Source organism: Amphiura filiformis, chromosome 17 (genome assembly GCF_039555335.1).
Source record: "Amphiura filiformis chromosome 17, Afil_fr2py, whole genome shotgun sequence".
Lineage (NCBI taxonomy): Eukaryota > Metazoa > Echinodermata > Ophiuroidea > Amphilepidida > Amphiuridae > Amphiura > Amphiura filiformis.
The window spans coordinates 40,468,574-40,490,247 of record NC_092644.1 but is presented as its reverse complement, the minus strand read 5'-3'; the positions used below and the strand labels follow the sequence as shown (position 1 = coordinate 40,490,247).

Here is a 21,674-nt window from a genome sequence, read left to right as displayed (position 1 = left end):
TACGCCATTCTATATCAATCCATGATGTTATGAGTCCCACCTATTACGAGTTGATCAGAGTATAGGTACACTGACCATCCCTGTTGAGCATTGGATATGCTGATAAGCTTGTCTGAGAATTTCATGAATTCACACACACACACAAGCGAAAATACTACTATTCGATATTTTCCAAAGATATTGAACAAACAATGCGGCTATTTTGCATTTCACAGTTCGCAATATGACCCCTCTGGAAAGAAAAGTGCACATTCTCAGCAATGAAGTGCACAAATGTTGCTATCAACAAACATCTCTTGCATGACACATAACACACGCTTGAGAGAGAGTTGATATATGAGGTGACCTGCTCCCATGAAATTTTTGTAAAAGTCGCAAGTTGGGAGTTCGGTGTTTTTAGACGTTCCAACTGTTGAGTTGCTGTTCTTTGTTTGAAGACACCTGTATAGTCGGTGGTATGTCCTTTGTGAATTGGGACAGAATACGCTGTACTCTGCATTCAATTCTGTCCTATTCACAAATGACATACTTCTGATTATACAGGTGTCTTCAATCAAAGAACATCAACTCAACAGTTGGAACATCTCGAAACTCCCAACCTGCTCCCACTCATTTTGTGGGAGCAGGTCACAGAGAAGAAATCAATGGATATTTTTCCCTGTTTGTTAATTGGCATATTCTACCAGCCAGCTTATCTATTCAAAATGTATATATGATGTCTGTAGTAATGACAGTTTCAGCCAAGTGGGAGGTGGTGATAGTCTACAAAGTTTATGTCACATAAAATTGACATTATAATGATGTCACATGTTCATGTACCACACCCATTTATAAAAACTACTCCTATCAAGTAACAATGATGCATCAACATCTGTATCATTTACAAAGAAAACTAGTTTTAGGTTTATATCCCAAAAGCATGTATTTTAGAACATTCATTCGCACATATGCAGACTAGTCCTTTTCACTGTCATTGTATAGAAAACATACAGAAGTCACAGGAATCATTTTGCTCTGCACAAATTATCAGCAAAACAAGCAGTGTGTGAATCCAGGACAAAAAAAAAAAAAAGTAGTTCCATGGAGCTGGTTCCTAGAATTAGATAGTCTGCCAAAATGTCACTATGGACCACAAGAGCCTCATCCCAATGGCATAGTCCAATAACCCCAAATGCATAATCATAGTGCAAATTTTGACCTCAAGTTGCAGAGTATGAGTTTTTGTACCCAAATCTTCAAAGGTCATTCAATGAATGTACAAATGTATTGGAGTTTAAGAACTGTTCCCCTGATAGATGAGCATGTTGTGGATCCTAGTGTGTGTGATAGTATTTAGTTTGACACCCAAAATAGGCTATTCCAGGTGAAATCTGCCCCATGGAAGACATGACCTTAATCCCCACACAGGGGGGTGTAGATTTTAAATGGAGTCACCCATTCAGGTAAATCCATTTTGAAATTCACATTCCTCTGTGGAAGATTAAGGTTGTATCTTCCATAGGGGGTGTATGGATTTCAAATGGAATAGCCCAATGGGAGGAAAACTGCTGTAGAGTCTCAACTCATACCCTGAAGATGGAGCATCACTTTCAGCATCACCGATTGATGTGGTAGCAATGCAATAGAAACTATGGCTTATGATTTGAAATCAATTCCTATCTGTAACTAATTGAAAAAATGTGTATACCATCCCTACCCTTGTTTTCAAATTCACAGCTGTACCAGAAGCTTGGAAGGCGCGTATCTCGTACACTGGAACTCCACCACCACCGCAAGGATTCATGAGGCCGCTACTCTTCAATGGAGGTGACGTGATTGAAATCTTAGAAAAGACCAGCACTCATTGGTACATGGGACGATTGACTCGTACTGGCGAGAAAGGCATGGTACCCAGTTCACATGTGGTAAGTGACTTGATATTGTGCATGTTTTATACCACTTATCAAAAGTCAAAACTAATGTTGAGATATTTGCGTCTAATGTCGGTTCTGAACCTTTTGTGCTGTTATGTAACTCAATTATGTAAGTCGATCAACTTGCTGAAACATTACAGAATTTGCCCATACAATGATTATGATACTTGGCACAGTTAGAGGTATTATTCTATGACGACTTGATATGATACAAGCAAGGCAAAAAAGCTTACGCATCATGAAACAAAGAAACATTCAAAACATTACTAACTAGCACTATATTACTTAGTGGTATATCTAAAAAGGTCTAAATCATCTGCAGAAATGGCAAAATCAATTTTTACATTGTAATGCCTCTCCCAGAGGATGTTTAAAGACATTCCCACAACCCAATGGGGTTATCTGGTGTTTTCATCCTATTATTTAACATTCAAAACATCGAGACTTAGGAATAAAATTAATACAGTGGGACAATATGACTGTTTCCTGTAAGAAAATCAAATATCAGTCCTAAGTCTCAACTATTAGCTCATTGGCTGCAGTTTTAAAATGACCATTTTGTGTGTGTGGCAATGGGGACTTTGCCTTTAAAATTAGGTTATATTGATCAAATTTCCCAATCATAGTGCATTGTAGGAATGCCTTTAAGCCTCCTCTGTGTGCCTCTCCTAAGCCAATTTCATTGGCTCCTTGTCAGTCAGAAGATTGTGTATAAAAAGTAACATAACGTCATGTTTTATTTCCATGAAAACTATTATACAAATGTATTAGATTAAAAAAAAACCAGCATATGAACAGCAGGAATTTCCTGAGAGATGGGACCAAAGGCTAATGTTTAAGTTTGTGAAAAGATAGTACTGTAATTCTTGAAGACTTGCATGGTGGAGTGTATTTCCTTGTTATGGTGCTGGAAATACAAATATAGAGTGTTTTTAAAGATGAGAAGAAAGTCACTGGTTTTAGGTGTGTTCCACAAATATGAAATATCACAAGATTTTAGATGAAATTCTCACCAGATGTGAGAATAAATGTTTGTGAAATTTGTGTTGAATACTTGGATGGTGAAACTCTTCAGAGGTGAAAAGAAAGGTCACAGGTGTTTAGGGAATTTCGTAAATGTGAGATAATATCACAGATCGCAGATGAAATTCTCACAAGATGTGAGTAGAATGTTACAAATCTGACAAATAATGAAGAAAGGAGGTGATCTGTATGCTTCACCCTCACAAATGTGAGAGAACTTTCTCTGTGATGTGAGAGAACTCTCTCTGTGAGGAAAGAAAGGTTACAGGTTAGCTGAATTCCACAAATGTGATATCAGTATTGGAGATGTAAGTGTGACAAGATTGGAGAAGAAAATGCATGATGAGCACAAAAGGCTTGTGATGCTTTGTACACAGGAATGTAAATACAATTATACAATTCACATATATTGCATGTTTCTTTCTTCACACTGTGTTGTATGTGAATGAAGGCATATGTGCCATGTGAGGTCACACAGGAGGACAACATGAGATTGGGAGAACCAAAATGGAGGTCATGGGTTCGGGTGAGACAGGACATCTAGTCTACTGCACCACAAACTTTGCTATTCTCATATTTGAATATTTGAAAAACTACATAGTTCTGGATTTTGTTTGTTCTTGATGGTTTCAGTTGTAATAAGCCAAATTGGCATTGTAATTTGCAATGCATTGTGGGACAGTTTTTGCAGTTTTGGGACTCTTTGCCCTCTTAATTATCGGGAAAATTGCTTTATGTGCATACAAAATATTATTTAAAATGTTTTACTAGAATGATAATTGTTTAAAAAACAAGATTATTTCATAAATTAATTCTTTAAAATATTGTTAATGATAACATAATTACAATTTTAAATGGATGAATAATAATTACAGCAATTTCTCTGATATGTCAAGAGGACAAAGTGTCCCAAAACATGCTTTCAAATACAGAAAATTACAATGCCAATTGGGCTTATTTTTACTAGGTGTACAGCTCAAGTTTTGAGAAAGCGACAAGCTACAAAATGGAAGATACTTTCATGAGCAAAACATAACTCTTACCAAAGTTTTGTGACAAATTTTGAATAAAAATAGATGAACATAGTAAAGTTTGGTTTGAGTCTTGCCTGCATTGACTGTGCATTCCTGACATGCTGATTGGCATGCACTTTATTATCATTCTCAATACAACTAGTCTTTTATTATGTTAGTTTATTTCATGGTTCTAGCCAAGAGGTTGATTCACTGTAATCCCAGCATGGTATTATTGTCCATTCATACACTCTTTGATAGCAAGAACCAATCAGAGCAAGTGTTAGAAAAATCCAAAACATGCATTGATTGTGTATATTGTGCACTCCGCGTACCACGCGCAGTGTTTCACACGCGTTTGCGTCGCGTAGGATTGATTCATTTTTCGGGCGAGTTGATGCATTTACATTTGTTTCAATTTTCCAACATTTTTAGTGATAATTTGTTATAAAAATAGAAAAATCGATTGTTTTTCTTCTCGTGTATGAAATAGGTTAATAAACCCGTATTACTTGTTGCTCGAGAAATTAATGCACTTGGCGCTGATGTTGCTGCGTCTAATGCACTCACCCTCTTCGGGGCTCGTGCATTAGACGCATCATCATCAGCGCGCGTGCATTATTTTGTCTAATTTCTCTCCCAACAAGTAATACGCGTTCATTAACCTATAAATGTGGTAGATCCACAATGAAAATTGTAGTTTTGATGAAACGTTCATTGCAATTTTTCCAGTTTGAATTAATAAATGGATGGGATATCGATTTAAGTAGTGATATCAAGGAAGTGAAAAATTTGCATGATTATAAACATTATAGTGTGTTTCGTCTCAAGTTGATTAAGTTAGCATGCGAGATTCAAATCTGTCACCACAAAATCCAACTTGCGATGAGACAGACTGTAATAGACATTAAAATGATTAAATGTTGGAAAAATAGATGAAACCGGCTACGTTTGTAGCACATGCATGTATGCAAACACATAGCTTATCAGGTTGTGTAACAATCTTGACCCATACAGAGCATGAGCATAGCATGATATCACGTCAAAACAGACACACCTTTTCCAAATTTGGTGACTACAAAGTATTCTGGGGTTACAATGAACTAACCTCTGGTGCTACCCTATATATCATCTATATTATTAGTTCTATGTATGGAAGATGGATAGAGTTGGACTGTGAATTGTAATACAGGCTGTCCCTAAATGATTTGACTTGATAAATGCCACATTTGCAGACATAGTATTATAGTCTCCAGCAGAGATGAACTTGGAATGTTTCATCTCAGAATCTTTCATGTGATGTCATCCTTGAGGGGCGTGGCAACTTTCTGCACTCAAAGAATGCTGCAGTTGTGGCGACCTGATCCAATGGGCTATTCCATTTAAAATCCACACTACCCCTGTGGAAGAATTTGGAAATATCTGCCACTGGGGGAGTATGAATTTCAAATGGAATGAACTCATTAGGCAGCTCCATTTGAGTTTCATAAACCCTCTGAGAAAGATTCAACCTGAATCTTCCACTGAGGGAGGGTGTGTTTCAAATGGAGCTAATGTGTTCATTCCATTTGAAATTCATACTCCCCCTGTGGCAGATATTTCCAAAATCTTCCACAGGGTAGTGTGGATTTTAAATGGAATAGCCCAATCAGCAATATAGTCAATCACAGCACTTTCTACTTTGAGTGGCAGGTGATGTCGGATGCAATATTCTGAGTTTATCTATGTCTGTGACTATATCTCTGCTTTGGTTGTGTTGGTATGGCAGTCAGTATCAGTCTGCATTCCACTAACATAATAATAACTTTTGGTTGTTGATTTGTAATAAATCGCTGAGTATCCCTTCAAAGATCCAAAACAAACTGCATGTATTTTTTATTGCACTTGATGAAGGACTTAAGCCTTAATAAGATAAAAAAAGATAAGATGAAAAATAACTTAAATACCATCATGTAATAGATATAGACAGATATAGACAAGTGCTTATTTATCCTGTATTTATAAATTTCAGAATCTATATACAAAAAGTGTTATATCAACCTTTTTGAGCACAGTAATGGGGGTTTATTTAGTGTCAAAATATTACATTTTGTGCATTTGATGATGATGACATTCACCCAATTGAGATACAGTCCAACCTCATGTAGTTATATACTTACCATGATATACTCTCTGGTTGGTTTAAAGTCTGGATAAGAGAATGTGTAATTCTGTGCATTGGCTCTGTGAAGTGGTGAAACTGGGTCAACAAGAAATTACGGAATGAGATATTAACTTAGCACCCAAAAGGTACTTATGCTCTTACTAGTGCTACGGAAAATGAAGGACTGGCTTAATTATAATTTAGAAGATGTAGAAGATTATTAAGGCAGATAAAGAGAGAGATTTGTATAAAAGAGGGTGAATTGTATATCAAACTCAGAATATTTAAGGAGTGTTTTGTGATTCTAGCATCCTCTTTTTATGGTATATCCATGAAAAAAGCTTATTCCCAAAATGTCACCTGATTCCAATTTTACGTCTGCAAATTATGCATGAATATATGCATTACATAGGCTGCATAGGCTACTGTGTTGTAATTTTCTTTCTGTTAACAGATACAAAATAAAAACTATGGTGATATTTTTGCAAAGCGAAAGAACCTGCAAGAATTCTTTTGCACATAAACATGCCAGAGATTTCCAATGGTATAAAAATGTTGACCTTGTTTGTAAAAGTGAGAGGATGATGCTGTGGATCGCGAAATGCCCTTTTAATGGGCATATACCTGAGTCTGTGAAATATTGTGCATCTTGTGTAAATTTGAGAGCATGCAATCCTGCCAAGTAAGCATGATAAGGCTAAACAAGTTGTTTGTTTGTCTGCTCTACTGAACCTTAAAATCTTGGAACAAATTTTACTGTATAGAAGAATACTAATACTAATTGTTGGTATCCTGAATTATAGTAAAAAAAAATTAAAATGGTATCTTCACATTCTGAAGTGATACAGTCAGGATACATTCCAATTCACACCTTTTTATTGAGCTAATTTTAGTGTGTTTTTGGCTGTAATTTAAAAAGGAAAGAAAATCTGACTGACCAACCCTAGACCTCCTGGAGAGGGTTTGTGCACAAACAAACAATTATTAGTGTTTAGGCCTAAGCATGAAACATTGCATGAACAAAAAAAGATCAGACTCCTGTTTATTTGATTTGGCTGGTTGAAGACCAAATAATTTGGTTGTTTTAGCAGTGTTTACAGTAGAAAATACATAATTTGTGAATTTTCTCATGGTCAGGTTCTTTTCAGAGGTAATTACATACTTCTAAGGCACACATCACAGACTTGAGGCAAATTTTAAAGAAAAAAACCAAAACAAAGTGTCGCTAAAACTTGAATGCTGTAATGTTAAGACAATTTTTACCAAAATTATATTATATAGTTGATGTAATCTTGATCTGTTTGGATTGTGATTAATATACCTTGAGATATTGGGTTATTCCAGTTGAAATCCATACACCCCCTATGGAAGACATGACCTTAATCTTCCACATATTATAAATGGGGTTACCTGAATGGTGACTCCATTGAAATCTACACCCCCTGTGTGGGATATTAAAGTCAAGTCTTCCATGAGGGTGTATGGATGTCAAGTGGAATAGTCCATTGTAATAACCATGGCAACACCACTTAGTTTCCTTTGATATTATCAAATAATGGTTACCTAGGGGAAGCATGTCAAGATTTTTGTGATTTTTCTCGTCAATTTGTGTGTTTTCTCTAATCGATATATAAACATGTTTGCATTCGCTGAAATCTGCATGACACGTCCAGAATTCCTGTGAAGAAATATCAAAAAGGACTAACTTCCCCACACAAAACAAATTGGGTGACGTCACAATTTGCGAGCGATTTTGGTTGAAATTAAATTGCATAATGCTATAGAGACATGCTACCCTTTTGTTGTAATCCACCAAGCAATGTTGCACTCAAATTGTGAATAAGTGTTGAATAATACCCACAATGAATAATACCCCATATCTAAGTCGAAGCAATTTCCAAAACCCTATGCATACTATGTATCCAAGCAAATGCCTGAAAGCATGCAGCATGAATGCATAAATACCTAAAACTCATTGTGAATTCTAAACCATGTTTGCTGTGCATTTCCCTAATTTGGCAGAGGCGGCCTTCCAATATTCCATCAGAAGATGATGTATGGGCAGCAGCGATGAAGGTAGACTGTTGCATGGAAAGCTATTCATTACCAATATTTTAATATTACATTAAAATGTATTAATAAAAATGTCTTCTCCTACAGAATGCTTTAATTTATTCATTTGATTACATAATAATTATAATGTGACATGTTATTTGCCATTTGTAAGTAATAGTACAATGAAGGAAGCAATAATATCACTAACATGCAGGATTTGAACCGGGTACCTGCAATGGGCTATTCCAGTTGAAATCCATACAGGTACCTGAGTCGTAACACGTCATGCAAAATCAGACATTTGCATATCACGTGTATGAGTGTTGGCAGGGCTTCCGGGGAGGATATTGTGTACATTGCGCTGGACACATGTAAACAGGCGCTAGCCTGCATCAAATGGAATTTTATCTTGTGACATGGTGTGCGGGTTTGGCGATTTTTCTTGGAACTATGATTATTTTATCATTCAATAAAAATATACTGTAAGTTGAAACAAGCCCCACGCTTTTTATTTTAATCCCATGCTTTATATCATTCCACGCTTTTACCAATTTTCAGACTTTCGAACCGGCATGCATTAAAAAGCGTGGACTGCCGAGTATGCGAGTGGGTGATTCCATTCGAAATCTATGTGGAAGATTAAGGTCATGTCTTCCATTGGGGTATATAGATTTCACCTGGAATAGCCCATTATGATCGGGAAGGGATTGATGATATTGAGTTGATAACCTTCAGATCAAGTTCAATCCCAAGTTTAGAGGGAATTGCAATCTCTCACCAATCTTTGATATTTTGACCAAATCGAAATGGAGAAGCTGTAGGAATAGAAGATGATAACATCAACAGCCTGATTAATTGTTTGATAATCAGTTCATTTTTAACCGTACGACTGCTTCCATTAAAGATACTTATCCTTCACCTAGCTACAATTTGGATCTCAGCACATTATTAACAATCAGCTGCCTATAGTCCATTTGGCTTCATCAAGACAGGCTTCCATGCGTAATACACACATGATCAAAGGTGGTGCATCTGTAGTGCGCGATGCGGCGCAAAGTGACCGCACTATACTGATACACCGCCTTTGATCACACGTGTATCACTTGCGGACGCCAAAGTCTTGAAGCCAAATGGACTTAAGTTGTAGTTTATTCATTTTAACCAAACCTGACAATTATGATTTAATATATATAAACTTTGTGATAGCAATCCTGATGTTGTGTGATAAATGTCAAGGGTCATTTTAAGGTCATCTGAGGTCAAGTGTACAATGTTCAAAGAATGGTGTGCTTATGTGAAACGTGTCAAACCAACCACAGGTCATTTTAATATCATTACATTGAGTCATTATGTGTACTTTATATCAAAGATGACTTCAGTCATTGTAGTGTCAATATGGACAAATTTATGCATTTTTGTATGTCGGGGTGTGTGTGTGTAGGGGTTTTTTGCCATCAATGGCCAATGTTCCTGTGAAAACACACCTCCAAACGTAGAGCTACACAGAACTGTGGACAGTCCTCAGTTCATCACTTATGCAATAGACTAGAAACAACTTGCATTGCATTTGATGATAGATAAGTCCCCTATTGGTAAGTCACACCAAAGGGAAAAGCCTGAAAAACCAGTGTGCACATTTTCCCCTTTGTTGCGCTTGTTACTATGCGCGCACCTAAAATATTGCGCAAAGGTCCATTAACATACTCAGATGTCCGACATCTAGAATTCGTTTTTATTTGCGTCTACGTAATTAAGCGCAAAAAATTGCAGGAAATGTACTTAGTATGGCGATTGAAATCAGGCACACAGTCCACATTTGGATAATTGTGTGCGCTGCATGTTCTGACATCCTTGTCTGATGGCAAACGTGTGGCTTGTATACGTGTGTGTGTAAGAACAATAACAAATATATAGTAAAAAATGGTAATCTTATCAATGGGCTATTCCAGTTGAAATCCTATGAAAGACATGACCTTAATCTTCCACACAGAGTGTGAATTTAAAATTGGGTAAGCTGAGCGGGTGATGCCATCTGAAATCTACCCCCCCCTCCGTGTGGGAGTTAAAATTCATGTCTTCGATAGGGGGAATATGGATTTCAACTGGAATAGCCCAATATGTCATACTATGTCTTAAATATAATTTTCTTGTTGATAACTGTTTTAGTATGAAACGATACATCTCTTCCTGTGTGATCAAGTTCTAGATAAACTGGCCTCAAAAAGAAACTTAAAATTTTTCACAAGGTCATATCTTAAAATCCTCTCCATAAAATGAACAAAAATTGCACACAATATTACTACAATACTCTACTCTAAACACTGGTCATTAACCAAACAGTTGTCCAACTGACACAACAGCAAAATGCACTGACATGGAACAACCTTCCTGGACCACATTAACAGCCCAACAGTCTTCTTTGGCTGGGTTCCAATTATTCGCCTATGAATGTGGTCCCAGAAGGTGTTCCGTGTCAGTGCATTTTACTGTTGTGTCAGTTAGACAACTGCTTGGTTACTGACATGTGTTTGGAGTAGAGTATTGAAGTAATCCTGTGTGTAATTTTTGTTCATGTACAGGCGAATAATTGGAACCCAGCCAAAGAAGTCTGTTGGGCTGTTAATGTGGTCCAGGAAGGTTGTTCCATGTCAGTGCATTTTGCTGTTGTGCCAGTTGGACAACTGTTTGGTTACTGACCAGTGTTTAGAGTAGAGTATTGAAGTAATCCTGTGTGCAATTTTTGTTCATTTTCTTTTTGCGGCCAGTTTACATGGGTTGATACAATCTCACTGCATAAAGTTTGTTTCAATTTGATGTTTCCATGCATAACCTTAACTAACTCTCCTCACGCTGGTGTCGACTGCAGACGACAAGTTTCAAAAAAAATTCAAAATTCAAAATTTCAGAAATGTAAATTTTCATGACCATATTTGGAATCAGCATGAAAAATGCATTAAAATGAGTACAAACAAACCTAGTATTGGTTCAGTAGTTCGCTCTTGATATTTTGAGAAAACATTTTAAAACTTGTGAACTTTTTCCATTGAAGCGCATGGCTAGCATGCAGAGCATTAACATTCTCTATTTCCACTTCACATGTACAGACCAGACCAAGTTATGAAGAAGCCTCTCCACGTTTTGCTGGGCAGCCACCAGTAGGTGGCAGTAGCATACCAAGTCGCAATGGCCAAGCATTTGCCAATGAGAAAAACCTGATTGACTACCCTTGGTAAGAAATCTTCCATTAGATGGTTTTGATGTAATGGTTTGATTATCTTTTATTTTGTGATTAACAGAAACCTAGCAGTCGCAGTGACTATGAAAAGGTTGAACCTACCCCTATTAACAGTCCAAGTCCAGGTAGTTCTTCTAGTGCTAAATTATTTTGGAGAGCACCACTCGAAGATCTATTTCAGTTTCCTTGGTAAGATAATGAAATTTATGTGAAACTACTCATCATGTCACCAGGATACATTAGAGAGAAATCATCCATGATCCATGAGAGGAGAACATGAGGTCATTGCACAAACCAAGCTGTCCATTGCAATAAACTATACCAAATATATTGCAGAGAGGGACATTGTTTGAAACCATCCATCATACCACCAGGATACATAGGAGAGAAATCATCTATGAACCACAAAATGAGAACATGAGATCATTACTTAAACCAAGCCATCCATTGCATTGAAACTAAAACAAATATATTGCAAAGAGGGACATTGTTTGAAACCATCCATCATGCCATCAGGATATATTGGAGAGAAATCATCCAGGAACCATGTCGAGAGAACATGAGATCATTGCTCAAACCAAGCCATCTATTGCATTAAAACTATAACAAATATATTGCAAAGAGGGACATTGAAACCATCCATTATGCCAGCAGGATATATTGGAGAGAAATCATCCAGGAACCATGTCGAGAGAACATGAGATCATTGCTCAAACCAAGCCATCCATTGCATTAAAACTATAACAAATATATTGCAAAGAGGGACATTGAAACCATCCATTATGCCAGCAGGATATATTGGAGAGAAATCATCCAGGAACCATGACGAGAGAACATGAGATCATTGCTCAAACCAAGCTATCCGTAATTATTAAACACGACCAAAAAGTTGTTATACAATATGTGTATGAAATCATTGCAATGCCAGGGCTTCTGGCTTTTGGTCGATGCAGAGAGATTTGTCACATTTTGATGGAACCAAAACCATATACAGTGATTAGAGAATCATGTTGCTGATAAGCAACATGATTCTACTTGCATAATTTGAGTGGCGTCCTCGAACTGTAATGGCTTTCCACAACTTTCTGTCCGCCATTGCTGTCCTGAAGTCTGCTGCCTCCAGTCCAGTGTCATCTTTCACAATGTTTATGTAGGTTATAGATCATGAATCATCATTACACAAATCATAATTGACATTCAGTAATTGGTGGTGTTCATTAATTGAGATCATCCTGGCAGTGTTGTGGCTGCGTTAAATTGCACTCCACAACAGCGCCATCAGATGACATCTTGAAATGTTATAAATCACATATTAATGATTGTATGTGTTGTAAGTTATCCTTTGCAACTACCAGGTCATTGTACGCTCAGTAAATCATGAAATAGATTTCAATAAGCGATATCGGACTACAAGATGAGTTACCGTCATCTATTGCAAACACACCCAAAAATTACTCATTGTAACATTTTAAAAACTTTGACAATTTGTTTCACTTTTTCTTCATTCATAGTAAATTACTACTTCCATCTTGATAAAATCAGTTTGATATTGGAACAAAAAACAAGAACAGTTAAATTTTACATTTTTTAAAGGTTTTTTTTGTGTACAATTGAATACAAAGAAAATATCATGCAACAGTCGATTTTGATACAGTTGACCTATGACCTAAGCAGGAAAGGAGAAATTCTATTTTTGCTTATATTCCTATCTTGATATTGATTGCTTGACAGGTTTGTTGGGAAGATGGAAAGACAGGAGGCCAATAATCACTTGGGAAGTAAACCGCAGGGGTGTTACTTGGTACGGGAGAGAGCTGAAGGCGGATATGCCATAAGTATCAAGTAAGTGTCAAAATTAAAGAGTAATGTGTAAATTCATATAGGAACATGTGTGGCCGGGTGGATTAGGTGCTCGACTCATAATGCATAGGTTGCGAGTTTGAACCCCACTCACATCAATGTGTTGTGTCCCTGGGCAAGGCACTTTATCCTCATTGCCTACAGTTGGTTGGGTGGGGTTGGATGTTTTTATAGTTGCTTGTATCAAAAATCAAAATTGTTGAAAGAATATGCCTGTTGTGCTGCACAAAGAATGTATTTTATATGAAGTAGCAATTTAGTATTCCACATAAATTTATCAATACTCACACAACAATTGTTTATATTATTTCCATATTTTAGACATGAAAGTCAAGTGAAGCACATACGAGTGATGACTAGCAATGGCCAGATGGGCCTGGTAGAAAGCAAAACTTTCAATTCATTACTGGTAAGTTCATTCAAGAATACAAGCAGTCTAATTTGAACGCTAACCGTAATCTCAATATCTAGGAACAGCGAAAGTCTGTAAAGCTGCATTTGTTTGTCCTTGTTTGTCTCTAATTGTCTAAAGAGCCCATTAATGTTGGCCAGGTTGACAGTTTAGGCCATAAAAATGTCATTGACACAAATGTCTTGATCAATATCAATCAAAGGAGTTAATCTAGGCAAGCTAGCAGAATGGTCGACTGCAGGTCCGTCGGATAACGCTTTTTCAATGGGAAATGAACTTTGCTGCTTGGATGATGTCACGATGAGGCTAGCATTTATTCCGTATTTAAAAGCGTGTTCCGACGGATCTGCACTCGACCAGCCTCCTAGCCATTTTTATCTCTCAACTTGGAACTAATTACAACATTATTTTTTTCATCGCACTCTATTTCTATGAGGTCCCCAAAATTTATTTGAATAAAACCAAAATGAGATTTAAACAGACTTTCCATAAGTTTAAAATTTGGCAATTCAAACTACAATATTAACAACAGCTACAGCTAAATGGGCTATTACAATTTAAATCCATACACCCTATGGAAGACATGATCTTAATCTCCCACAAGGGGTGTAGATTTCAAATCGTGTCACCCATGCAGGTAATCTCATTTGAAATTCAGTCTCCCTGTGCGGGAGATTTAAGTTCATGTTTTCCATAGGGGGTTTATGTATTTCAACTAGAATAGTCTAATTATTGTTTGTTTTCTTCTCTTTCTGTAGGAAATGGTTCTATTTTATACAGACAATACATTAGGTTCTGTATTTCAAGGTCTGGAGACAACGCTTGCCACTCCATTCCGAGGTGGCAATGCATACGGCAGTACAGGAGCAAGCAAAGGGGGTGGCGATGCTACTGCTAACAATTGGCGCCGCAGCGAACTACCAGCACAGCCACATCAGCCTTCAAGTGCTGTAGGGGATGGTTAGTGTCACTTTGTGTGTGTGTGGATGGGTGCATTTGTAGACACCTAAAGTTTGCAGCATTGTGTTGATATTCATTTATTTGTTTTATAAAAAAATCTGTTAAAATTATTGCAAATATTTCATGCTGCTGAAAATGGTGTAGGGCATGATCGATTGTTTATGTCCGAGGCAGTCAAGTGCATAAACAATGACCATACCCTCAATTCTGTAATTGAACCCTGTTGAAACATACCAGAACATTCTGTAGTTGTATTTCATCCCAAAAATTAGTAGTACCTATTTCGACCTAATAAGCACCCCATGAGAATTTTTTTAACTTACATTTGTTTAAGCGGTAAAGGCGCTCAATAAGTGTTGGTTAATGTATTGTAAGCACCCCTTTCAGTTTACTTTTTTCTATGAAATTGAGTCAAAACTCATAATTAAATCACAGCAAGACAATCTGTTCCAGGGGTCCTGCTGGCCTTCAAAACTTCAACAACAAAAATTGTGCGCTTTCCATGTATGTCTGGAAAGGGGGGACATTTAAATCAGATAATTAGATAGTAGCACTCTACAACCTTCATGACTTGAAACATACTGATTAAAGATGCATGCAGGATTGTGTTGGGGATGAATTTTCAAACTTAAATTTCACTTGAGGCTGTGGATCACGAAATGCCCCTTAAATGCCCCCTCCCCGCCCTTTAAATGATTTACCTAAAGCACAAATGAGGCGGAATATGGAAACATTCTCAAAAGGTTTCCCTTCTTTAAAAAAAATCATGCTAAGCATTCCGGCATTTCATTGTTTTAGGACTGGTTTTCGATCAAGCACATGTGCCGTTAGATAATGCATATTTATGACTTGAAAATTAAATATCATGCCTTATAGATATATACTACATATTATTTTCATATTACAAATTAATCTACCATCACCATAAATGTAAAAATGTTTCTTATGTTTTGGTTCCACAGCTCAAAGAAATTCTTCAATACGACCTTTCAACATCATCGGCTGGGCGCAAGCTTTATATGACTTTGCAGCTCGTGACATGAGAGAGCTGACACTTAAGGAAGGCGATTTGGTGGGGATCATAAGCAAAGCTGGTGGGCACAGAGGATGGTGGAAGGGATCAGTTGGTGAAAAGGTAAGGAACAATGTTGTTAAAGCCATATTATAACATTTGCTGAGTAGTACGCCCTCCAATTTTTTTTTTTAATTCTGGTTTTTACACGATTGTAATGTACTTTAGTCAATAAAGATACTCTGCAAAAATCAAGACTTTAGGTGCTGTAGTTTTGTCAAAATCCGAGATATTGAATAAAACGATGGAACCGGCGTTTAATTATTACGATGGAAATATTAGTCGAACACGTATGCACAGTACGTACACGGCGTGCGGGATACACATACACACACACCCAGAGGATCGTACCAGTATTACAACCTGGGGAGTAACATGTATGGGCGCTAGTAGTAAATTCCAATTTTCTATGCTTTACCTCACTTGTTCGGCTCAAAATTAAAAGGGGACATATCTGACAGTAAAAAGCTAACATTTTATGGAAAATAAGTACTAATCTGTTTTTACAGAAATGTTATAATATGGCTTTAAGTAGTGTGAATGGCTAGTCAAGCTTGCAGCAAAATAGCCACAATAGCAAATTGGAATTGTGTATTCATTGTAATGTCTGTACGGCAGCTATTTCAGATAGGGCATTATTTCCCTTACCCCTCAAATTGTTGCAGTGAGACAATTAAAATGCTTAATACAAAACTAAATGTGATGCAATTAATGCCAAGTTTATTTCTACTTTTATTTCTACTTTATTGTACTGGGGCCTGAGCACTGATGAAGACCTCAGCATCACTGGATTTAGATGTTTTTGCTGACTTAGAACCTTTACCATATTTAAATACTTTCTCTGACACAGCATTTATTTTATAGGCTTAATGGTCTAACGGCACATATCCGACACTACTTTGAAAACTACTTTTATCTTTAAGTTTATACTGATTGCGTTTGTTTTTGTTTGTTTTCTTCATAGATTGGCTATTTCCCATCAACTTATGTAGAAGAGAGAGCGTAATTATGACTAGCCCAACAGGTTCATTCTTACAGATTTGCCAACTATTTATCCATCCATGTGCCGGTCTTCCTGACCTTTGACATTTGACCTAATAAGACCACAACCTTACATGGAACCTGCAGAAGCATTGCTGCTGTAACGGGAGTTTGTACATGTATCTGCTCCAAGTATGAAGTACATTATGTTCTACAAGTGTATCAGCTGTATTTCCTTTGAAGAATCATTGGAGGTTAATTGTTGCAATCCATTTCATGTCAAATATTGACATATAATGTAGAGAGGTTTAATATTCACAATAGATAAATGGGAATGTGTCCTTCATTGTGCATCCAAGATGGCTGCCATGGCATGAGCAGCCATCTTGGATGGGCAGTTAAGGTGAATTTAAAAACTGCTTATGTGGAATGTGGAATAATCATGTGAAATGTGTATGAAGAAATTGTAGCATTATAATGAAAGACAGAGATAAAAAGATTTTATCGTGTCTGATGTCACTGTCAATTACGATCCTTGATTGGTTTACACGGGTTAATAGCGCGTAAAAGGAAGGCCTATTTATCTGGTGCCGATCGGAGAAAAGGAATAGCAGCAAATGGCAAAAAAATTACGTACTTTTACAAGGCAAAAAGCGGCTTTTCTAGGTATTGTTGACATGGTGCCTTCGAAAAGAAAGTTTCCTACTATAAAGACCTAACTTTTGAGATGGTTTGCATGTTTGAAGGTGCAAAATTAACAATAAGGCGCCCGGTTATACCGCCGCGTTCAGCAAGTCATCATCTCGACACTTAAAAACAAACCGTGCTCGAGTTTGATTGACAGATGACGTCAGATGCGATAAAATCTTTTTATCTCTGTCTTTCATTATAAATTGTTTTCCCCACTTGCATATCCAAGATGGCTGCCAAAGGGCTTGTACCATTGGCTCATAAATGCACTGTCATTGAGCGAAGGAAGTCTTAAGTTAAAAGCAATATTTTACGAGCATCAGCCCGCCTGCTCATATGGTTTAAATAGTCTGAAATCAAATTTTTCTGATTTTGTTCTCAAATTCTTCCATCAATAATTTCTACCTTAGATTTGGTATTGTTCCTATAGCAACACCTTAAAGGTGGGTAACCTGATTGACAGCCTCATCCCCCCCACTTTACCCATCAATATGCAGATTTTGGTATCAGGTGAAAGCTGATGTTTTTCTCATTAACATATTGAAATTAGGCGTTCCAAAAGCGGTATATTTCGAAGAAATCATCAGAAAACTGTTGAATTAGTCTTAACTGTCTATGCAACATGCCCTCCGATGACTACATATTTTTTACCCTACGTTAATTATATCCCACAGTTGCACTGTTCCAAGAGCTTGTGTCCTGTCAATACTGTGTGCATGTTTAAATTTAATGCATAAAATGTGACATTCGAACACAGGCTTGACAATGGGCTATTCCAGTTGAAATCCTTACACCCCTGTGGAAGACATGACCTTAATCTTCCACATGGGGACTGGGGGGGTATGAATTTCAAATGGGGTTACCTGAATGGGCTACTCCATTTGAAATCTACATTCTCTGTTTAGAAGATTAAGGTCATGTCTTCCATGGGGGTTGTATGGATTTCAACTGGGATAGCCTAATATCACCGACAGACATGCTCCATTGAATTGTGCATTGTGGGATGAGGGAAGCAACTGCTCAGTGCTAGAAGTGGGTAATTGCAATAGCTGCCCTGTGAACATTTGGCAATTTACACACAGTATATTGTACTTGTCTACACATGGCTGCTATTATTGCACTTACCCACTTCTGGCACTGAGCAGTCAAAATGGTCTATAAAGTGTCACAACACTGCCTGGGAATATATTCCTTGGCTGATCTGACTCTTTATGTTTTTTTATGAGATATAAGCAGCCATGCTTTGGCAAAATGAGTGCGCCAATTTTCCTTTTCGAAGTATGTCGTACACAAAAGGAGAGTAGTCTTCAATCTGGGTAAAACCCAACGAATTCAAAAGACTTTACCCACTTCGTGCAGCGCCATCATATTGTGTCCGCCATATCTAGAAAAGGCTAAATAATGTGTAACAGAAAAGGAAAAAATTATAACCTTCTATTATTTTGTTTGGCATAATCTGAGATTATGCTTATAGTAAGTATTACGTTAGCCAATGGGGTCTCAATATGCTGGGGGATTTTGACAGCTTCTATTGGAGCATAAATCCACTCAACCCCTAGCTCGGGCATTTCAAACCTTGCAACATTGCAAGATAGGATTGTTTGATAATATCGCAGGTCATTTTACGTTACCTATGGATAGCTGTAATTTACCAGGTAGCAAATACAAAACTACTGATTCTATAATACACAAAATGAAAATGATTAATGTAAAAATATTTTTTGATATATTATGTCTTTTAGAAAAAAGAAAAAAAAGTGCAAAAATTACAATATGCTATTTGTAAATGTTGTACAAACAGAACATTTTTTTTCTTGTAACTAAAGAAAAATGCAATTGTGTTTGGTTAATTGTTAATATTTATGCAGTAGAAGTATGTTGTTAGTATAGTGATGGAGAATATATATTACAGAACTGCAAGTCTATATGAACAAATGCAACTGATGAACATGATTGATTCTATGGCAGTACCCTTGTATAGGTTGCAATCAAAGAAGTTATATTAGAGAGTGTGGACTCATTCCAAATAGCCCATGTGTAATGCTATTGTAAATCATACATGGGTGCCAGCAGAGTGTACCTTCAACATTTTTTAACGAAGGTCCGAAATGAGAGTGTTGCAAAGGTTTACGTATGTAGCGTTTAGCACGCTTGAGCATTTAAGGTTTATGCAGAGCATTTAGCATGCGTTATCGATGTAACACGCTCCACGTAGAACACAAACAAGCTAGCACTGCAAATAAAAAAGGCTCTAATATAACCTCGTTGGTTGAAAAACAAAATGACACCCAAGTAGAACATGTTTCTTATATGTCATAATAGTGTAATGGCTCTTTTGTATTTGTGTAATAATGTCAGCCTGTTGTTCAACCTGTATGAGGGTATTGCCGCATGTATAATAACATAATGAAATGTCAGTCAGTACCTTATTACACTACCCTATGAAAAGTATTACATGCCTAAAATTAACCGATTTTTTCTGGTTGGAATTTACCTTTTGAAAGTATTGTTGTATCAAGATGGGGCAATTTGTGCTGCATATTTGGACTTGATGGATTCTGATTGTTTTGCCATTTTGGTTGTTCTGACTGTATACAAGAACAGATTTCTGCAGAAGTATTAAATATGCATCACAAAATTCACTATTTCTCAAAAATATGATTTATCAACTGATGTTGAAGTGCGGCAATACTTTCTGGTAGTAGCGTAATGCTTTGGGTGCAGAATATTGTGACGGGGAAGAAATATGTATATGACTCAAACATAGTGGTGATGGTCTATTCTGTACAGTATTATTATATATGCAGAACCATAAAGATATTATTTTGATATTGGGTGAGGGGTACGCTGTATATACATGCTAGACGATTACAACAGTGAAAGCTCTTTGCCATGCAAAAGCACCTAGTACCCATTGGGTTCTATCACATACTAATTTAAGCAATTTTATTTGAAAGAAATTAACCCCCTGGACACTACTGGTCATCTAACAGCATTTCTGATTGGTTGATAACTTGAAATGCTCATTTCAATTGCCAATTATGACTGAGCTTTAAACTTATTAATGGTCAAACTTGCAGATGATCTTATTAATTGATTGGTTCAAAATTGGACACAATATTCATTTTGGCCAATCGGCAGGTAGCTCTCATGGGGCTAAAAGAGCACAGCTGAGATTTAAAGAAATAGAAAGTGATTAGAAGGAATAATGCGCCGTTAATTTATAGGGACATGCAGAGATATTGGTTGGGCTATTCCAGTTGAAATCTATATATGGAAGACATGAATATAATGTCCCACACAGGGGGTGTATTTTTCAAATGGAATCACTCAATCAGGTAACCCCAGTTGAAATTCCCACTCCCCATGGGAGATTAAGGTTTTCAAGTGGAATAGCCCAAACTGTCAGTTGGCCTATGTGCACATTCTGCTCCATGTAACATGCATATGAATAGTTTGGATGCAAAAAACCATAAACTACTTTTAAAATATTTAATTATTATTTTCATTATGTTTGATAAGTTATATTTGCCTAGATCTCAAATTGAGAAAAATAGGATGTATCAGTTTTGCATCTGAATTTGGATACCTTGTGCAACCAAACTTGTCCACGGGGCAAGAAATTCAGATAATCAGAAGGTATAGATATAATCTATGAGTGCCCCTTTAACTGCAATATTGTAACATTTGCTGAGGAGGACGCCCTCAATTCTGATTTGTATACGATTGTAATATAACATAACATACCCTGTGAATATCAAGGCTTTATGTGCTGCATTTGTGACAAAATTAGTGATTTTAATTCAAGGGCCGAGTAAGGCCTTTAATTCCTATAATTGAAATATTAGTCAAATGCGTATGTGATGTTCATAACACTGTACGTACTTGGTGTACTGGAAGTTCATAGCACATCCAAAGGACCGACCAGTCGCAACTGACATAGTTCCACACATTGGCGTCATAGTGATTAAAGTGATTTTCTTTGTTTCACATCATTTGTCCTGTTCAAAATTGAAACAGAATGTACCTGACAGTGAACATTTTGTGGAATTTTTAGCCCCACATATATGTGGGGCTTATGTTATCATCCAGATGGTTGTTTGTTTGTTCCTTTGTTTGTTTCTTTGTTTGTCCGGGCGGAAGCAAAATCATTAATCCACTCTCCAGCTTACGCGCTATCACCGATCAACTTCATTATTATGTCTTCAGAATCTGGGCTCCTATACTTTGTACATAACCTGGCTGTCTGATCAATTTGTGTATCGGTCACCTGGAGCTACAGGGTTTTTTCATATCTGTAGCCTCTTCATAGAGTGC

General features: G+C 36.9%; 1 protein-coding gene across 9 annotated transcripts in view; it reads left to right on the top strand.

Moving 5' to 3' along the window:
• LOC140137797 (guanine nucleotide exchange factor VAV2-like) overlaps positions 1–17,924 on the top strand; it is an 85,430-nt gene extending 67,506 nt beyond the window's left edge. For 7 of the 9 annotated variants that reach the window (XM_072159576.1, XM_072159569.1, XM_072159573.1 and 4 more), the window contains 9 exons: positions 1,717–1,904; positions 3,388–3,462; positions 8,115–8,168; positions 11,252–11,376; positions 13,114–13,224; positions 13,564–13,651; positions 14,413–14,614; positions 15,577–15,749; positions 16,651–17,924. In XM_072159576.1, coding sequence (XP_072015677.1) covers positions 1,717–1,904; positions 3,388–3,462; positions 8,115–8,168; positions 11,252–11,376; positions 13,114–13,224; positions 13,564–13,651; positions 14,413–14,614; positions 15,577–15,749; positions 16,651–16,692 — 1,058 coding nt within the window. In that variant the 3' untranslated portion in view covers positions 16,693–17,924. The remainder of the gene's footprint in view (positions 1–1,716; positions 1,905–3,387; positions 3,463–8,114; positions 8,169–11,251; positions 11,377–13,113; positions 13,225–13,563; positions 13,652–14,412; positions 14,615–15,576; positions 15,750–16,650) is intronic. The other 2 variants (XM_072159575.1, XM_072159577.1) reach the window with 2 other exon arrangements.
• The last annotated feature ends 3,750 nt before the right edge of the window (positions 17,925–21,674 follow it).